General features: G+C 37.7%; 2 protein-coding genes across 2 annotated transcripts in view; both read right to left on the bottom strand.

The window, feature by feature from the left end:
* LOC103357634 (C-C motif chemokine 4 homolog) overlaps nt 1-593 on the bottom strand; it is a 9,187-nt gene extending 8,594 nt beyond the window's left edge. The window contains exons 1-2 of the mRNA XM_008282262.1: nt 441-593; nt 161-266 (exon numbers count right to left, since the gene is read on the bottom strand). Of these exons, the coding sequence (XP_008280484.1) occupies nt 161-266; nt 441-513 (179 nt within the window). The 5' untranslated portion in view covers nt 514-593. The remainder of the gene's footprint in view (nt 1-160; nt 267-440) is intronic.
* Nucleotides 594-1,822: 1,229 nt separating this feature from the next.
* Nucleotides 1,823-2,844, bottom strand: LOC103357633 (C-C motif chemokine 20-like). Its single transcript, XM_008282260.1, has 4 exons — nt 2,685-2,844; nt 2,399-2,507; nt 2,206-2,280; nt 1,823-2,110 (listed from the first exon to the last, which is right to left on the bottom strand). Exons 1-4 carry the CDS (start codon nt 2,755-2,757, stop codon nt 2,047-2,049), a joined length of 321 nt encoding a protein of 106 aa, XP_008280482.1. The 5' UTR covers nt 2,758-2,844; the 3' UTR covers nt 1,823-2,046.
* Between the last annotated feature and the right edge of the window lie 3,430 nt (nt 2,845-6,274).

Consider the following 6,274-nt stretch of genomic DNA (forward strand, 5'->3'; position numbering starts at 1 on the left):
ACCTTCTTGCTGCGAGGCAACAGTGCTACCAACTGCGCCACCTTGCAGCCCAGCAAATCACATGATTAATAATAATGTTAATAAAAATACACCATTTATAATAAACACTAATGTCGTCTCATGTATTATTTCATGTCATTGAGAAGTGGGAAATACTCACATGATGGCATCAAAGGGACACTCTCTGACAGTCTGGACTGAGTACCCCTTAATAGCACTGAATGGTATTTTGACTGTCATGTATCTTGGACAGCATTTATGATTCACTGCAAAACATGAGGAAAAAACAATTATAATTCCATAAAGTAAGAGTAAAAGAGAGTAATACATGAGTCATCAAGATAGTAGAATTGCATAAATGCATACAAATACAAAAAAGAAACAAACAACAGTTCAAATCAGGCTTGATGTAGATGCAAGAGATGAAGGCAAGCACATACCTGCGTGATTTGTGTCCAGCAGACAAAGAGTGACGAGTGTGATCGCCATCACCGTAACTTTGATTGACACCATGTCTTCCTCTGCGCTGGCAGTAGTGATCCTGAGCTGAGCTGCTGTCTTGCCTGCTGTCCTCAGGTGGAGTCAGAGAGGTTGTGGTGACAAGCTGCTGATATTAGCAGCCTTTTATATTCTTCAGAGGATCTCGGAACAGATGAGCTCCGGCCCACAACACAAGTGTTGCACCATCACAGAAACCCTTCCGACATTTTCTCCAATGAAAGGAAAAGGAGAAGACAGTGGAGGGGGGGACATCACATGCTTCCACGCTAGTAGTACTGTCATTCATCTGCGTAGCAGATCATGATTATTTATGTGTTTTTTATTTCCCAGATCGCTATCTGTTTGAAAAAAACTTCAAGAACGTAGAAATGTTTCAGTGTAAATAATGTGCCATGTTAAAACTATGTTTTGAGATCAAGCGGTGAAGGAAGAAACGTCATTCCTTGAAATTTACACTAAAATTAACATATCAAAAGTAAAATTCATCATTGCAGAAAAATGTCCCATGAAATATATTAAAATATAAGTAGCAGTTTTGAAAAAGAAAAAAGATTGGATTCCCTTATATTGCATGTTTTGTCCAACCAATAGTGTAAACTGCAAAATTATGAAAATTAAAATAGTTGAAACAACAAAAAACAGCAAGTCTTCAAATTTAGGAAGCTGAAACCACTAATTGTTTGGTACTTTTATCATATTTTATAATTGTGGAATCAGTCATTTGTAAAGTAACTAGAACCTAAACTGTCAGATGAAAGTGGCGAAGTAAAAACGACTAATTATAACTTGTATACTTAGATGTAAAAACGGAAACTAAGATGAACGTACACGAGACCAGATGTCTCGTGTATGTTGCATCACATTGTTATGTGTATTGCAATAAGGTCAGCAGGATGTTTTGTTGTGAGGTTTTGGTTTGCTGTATGTTGTGTTTCTTGTTCTCAAGACTCAATTTTATAAACAGTAGTGAAGAAAAAATATTTTAATAAATAGTANTGTCAGCATGGAAATACCTGTTATACAACATGCTTTAAATAAACACCCAGCACAACTTCCTCCTGCTGACGTCACACAGGACTTTCACTCCTCTGTGTTTAATTATTTTCTAGGTTTGATCATAGGGCCTGAAAATTCCAGAGCTGGAGTTTTTCACCGTGAGAAGATTGACGGGGAAGTTAGATAAAGTCTGGTATGTTGACACGGTACAGTAGCTTCACTACACATGTTAGGAAGAAGTGTTTTTATAAGAGCCACGCACCAACCAAGTCTATTTCTATTTTAATATGATGCCACAAAAACCATTAATGGAGCCAGTTATTCTTTTTTTCAACAAAACTTTAATACAAAGTGCAAAATCTTACATTTACAAAGAATATAAAAATAAGAAAATAATACTATACAACGCTCTTACAGTTGAGCTCATATGCACAGCTTAATAACACAGCTTTTACTGACAGCAGTTAAATTGTAGAACAGTGAAGAATCTTTGTTCACAGGCAAAGCTCAAATAGATATATTTTTTTTTTGGTAGCTGGAGTCACTTCTTCATCTGCCCTTGTGAGGTCTTGTGAGGTGTTGTGAGGTCTCGTGCACTTTTTGTGCCCTTGTCCTGCAATGACAGTCGATCAAGTTGAGTTACTTCACTTGCTGTTTTGTGCAGGAATCAAAGTATTTGTTGGTTATTATGTTTGGTGAAGATCTCACTTGATACGCTCGACGTAGTCCATCACCCAGTCCAAAGCAGGATCGGTGCACGCTTTACCCTTCTTTGTGTGGAAACTATAAGAAGCAAATCACATGGTTAATAATAATATAAAAAATAATGATACACCATTGATAATAGTAAACACTAATGTCATGTATTATTTCATGTAGTTGAGAAGTGGGAGATACTCACATGATGGCATCAAAGGGACACATCTCTCTGACAGTCTGGACTGAGTACCCCTTAATAGCACTGAATGGTATTTTGACTGTCATGTATCTTGGACAGCATTTATGATTCACTGCAAAACAAGAGAAAAGACGATTATAATTAGATCATGCAAGAGTAAAAGAGAGTAATATATGAGTCATCAAGATAGTAGAATTGCATAAATGCATACAAATACAAAAAAAAAAGAAACAAACAACAGTTCAAATCAGGCTTGGGGTAGATGCAAGAGATGAAGGCAAGCACATACCGGCGTGATTTGTGTCCAGCAGACAAAGAGTGACGAGCGTGATCGCCATCACCGTAACTTTGATTGACACCATGTCTTCCTCTGCGCTGGCAGTAGTGATCCTGAGCTGAGCTGCTGTCTCGCCTGCTGTCCTCAGGTGGAGTCAGAGAGGTTGTGGTGACAAGCTGCTGATCTCAGCCTTTTATATTCTTCAGAGGATCTCGGAACAGATGAGCTCCGGCCCACAACACAAGTGTTGCACCATCACAGAAAACCCCCGATATTTTCCACAATGAAAGGAAAAGGAGAAGACAGTGGAGGGGAGGACATCACATGCTTCCACGCTAGTAGTACTGTCATTCATCTGTGTAGTAGATCGTGATTATTTATGTGTTTTTTATTTCCCAGATCGTTATCTGTTTGAAAAAAACTTCAGTGTAAATAATGTGCCGTGTTAAAACTATGTTTTGAGATCAAGCGGTGAAGGAAGAAATGTTGTTATTCCTTGAAACTTATGATGAAATTAACATATTAACAGTAAAATTAATCAATGCAGAAAAATGTCCCATGAAATATTTTAATTATCAAGTCACAGTTCAGAATTAACTTTTTTTTTGGTTTGTTAAAAAAAGAAAAAAAGATTGGACTCCCTCATATTGCTTGTTTTGTCCAACCAATAGTGCAAATTTCAAAATTAAAATTAAAATAGTTAAAACAACAGCAAACAGCAAGTCTTCAAATTTAGGAAGCTGAAGCCATTAAATGTTAAAAAAAAAAAACAGCTGTCAAACTAGTTGTCAATTCACTTTCTATCTATTAATAGTTTCTGCTTTGATGTACAGGTGGAGAGTTTAATTTATAACAAATCATATCAGTCATTTGTAAAGTGACTCGTACATAAACTGTCAGAAGTAAAAACTACAGTATTGCAGTGCAGTAAAACTACAATTTGTTAGACTTTGCTTCATTCCACCACTGGTCAGTGCATCACACGTTGACCAAATATAAAAACATTTTTAAAAATAGCACTTGAACATATAATTAAAAGCCACTTCAACTAAAAAAAAAAAGTACAATGGTGTGTTACAGGTGTTGTCATCACCACACCTTCACAAAACAAAGTCCTGCAGAGCCAGTGCAACACGGGAAGTTACAAGGAGCGGCTCGTCTTTGTGACTCTCGCTACGCACATAAATCATTAAAGTCGTGATAACGTTTGTTGAAAAAAAAAAAGAAAAGGTGACATTTGTGTGACATTTACAAGCATGTTTTAAGAGTTTAAGGAGGATGAGAGGATGAAGTTTCGCTCAAGACCTCCCTGCTCTGGCTTGATGTGGGCCGCTACAAGTGGGTTGCTTTGAGGTTATGCAGAGGTTCTTTTCTAGGTCAGAGGAACATGCAAGAGGTACTCAAGACCCATGCATCACAGAAACAAAAATGCACTGGGAGCACTGAAATAGGTCACTCGCAGTTAATGTAGGTCTAATTTGGTAACACGAACTTTCCGCCGAAACTGCACCACGTTTGAGTTAAAGTAAAGATCTGATTTCCTGCAGCGTGTAGACTCATCGTGTAAAAGAGTCCACATGTCGTGAGTAAATTAACTATTGATGCAACACAGTCAAGTGGCTCAAAATTCAGGAGCAGATCGAATCACTGAATACAGTTTTCTTTTTCAAAATGTCACGATAAGCTTTACTTAAAATGTCTTGTGAAGAAATGAGTCCACATTTTTTCAAGACGCTCTCGTCACAATCCTGTGAACGAGATCCGGATTTTTTCCTCTTGTTCAATGATGAAAGACAAAATGTCCAGAATCAAGACATCAAGTAAAACATGATCACTCACAGGAGGAGGAAGTTTTCAATAGACTCCGTTCACAGAATAAAAAGAGGAATACTCTAATTCATCGTGTGACAGAAACACAATAGGTCAAAATTTGGCAGAAAAACTCATAAAATTCTTTCAAAGTTCATGAAAGGAAGTTGGTTAAACACAAACGGTTTTCAGAACCTGTAATGGTTTAAGTATAGAAGTACAGCTTTCCCCCCTGACAAGAAGTCATAGCTGGAGGCCTTTCAACAGCAGACATTTCGGTTTGTCACAGTCATAGGTAAAGTAGACGTATCACTGGCATTGTCTGCTCTCTGAGAATGTAAGACACAGCAGCATGACAGTCAGGGCAGCCATTAAGAATTACGGACAGGAGGAAACATTTCCCAAATTGGGCTCCACATCCACCTGTCCCAATTGATCCAATTTAAGAATCAACCATCCTCACAGAGCCCTGGGCTGGTGTCGTCTTTACCCCACAATATCCAGACAGTGAAACAGAAGCAGCTCAGTGGACATCATTTGCTGTATTATTTCACCTGCACTCTTCAATGTGTGACATGTCTTCTGTAAATAATGAGAAAAAGAGGCTGAAACAAGACTGTTTCTATGAACTGATCAATGTGTTACTGGTCAGTACTCAAAGCACACACCTCATTCATCCATTCACACACACACAGAGTGGGGGATTGAACCACCAACCTTACCATTAGTGGACAACCACCTCGACCACCCGAGTCACCCTAAATGCCTCACGATGACACAAAGCCACACTTCCTTTCTGTACAGAGGGCCGTCTGGGCAAGTGAGTGATGTAGGGGGTGTACAGCCTTCAGTTAAGTCAATTAGTATGAATATGCTTGTTGGAAAAGGTTAGAAAGAAAAAAACAAAAGGTTGTGAGCTGTTGGCTGTTTTCCTGTTTGATGATTAAACTTAAGCTGGCTTAAAATGTCCGTTCACTGTCGTTCACTAATGACAAATTTTAACTTAGATGTAAAAACAGAAACTAAGATGAACGTACACGAGACCAGATGTCTCGTGTACGTTGCATCATATTGCTATGTGTATTGCAATAAGGTCAGCAGGATGTTTTGTTGTGAGGTTTGGGTTTGCTGTATGTTGTGTTTCTTGTTCTCAAGACTCAATTTTATTAACAGCAGTGGAAGAAAAAAATTATATTTGAGTAAATATTCAAGTAAATCTATAAAACAAAGCGGCAGGATAAAGTAAAAGTTTTTTTTTTAAAATAGTGAAAGTATTTATGATGCTGTCATTGTATTATTAATGTTGTATTGTTTATGTTATTGTTAGTTCTGCATTACTGTGAAAGCAGAATTTTAATGTTGGTGAATGGGAAGCAAATTTAGCCACTTCCTATAGAGTGAGTAGTTTAATATGCAAATAAAAAACCCCAGAAATAATATTTACCTCTGAAGTAATGAAGAGAAGCAGAAAGTAACATGAAATGAAAATCATTAAGTTAAGTGGAAATGCCTTGTATTTGTACTACAAGTTAGGTGCAGCACCTGAATAATGGAGGTCTTTGACAGTATTTATCTTTAGCATAAATATCAATATCGTACCAGTTCTTAAATCTATCTTGCGATGAGGGGGTTTTATGCCCTTATTGTTGGTGAAAGCCCAGGGCGCGTCATACTTCCCGCTTGGTAAAAATTTGCCGTAGGTGTTTCCAACCAAGTTCCTCAGTCTGCGGTCAGACGCTACCTTTGATCTCACTGTATTTAAACCCCACTACCAAAGACAACCTTTGTCAGTT

Source organism: Stegastes partitus, unplaced genomic scaffold (genome assembly GCF_000690725.1).
Source record: "Stegastes partitus isolate 25-593 unplaced genomic scaffold, Stegastes_partitus-1.0.2 Scaffold264, whole genome shotgun sequence".
NCBI lineage: Eukaryota > Metazoa > Chordata > Actinopteri > Pomacentridae > Stegastes > Stegastes partitus.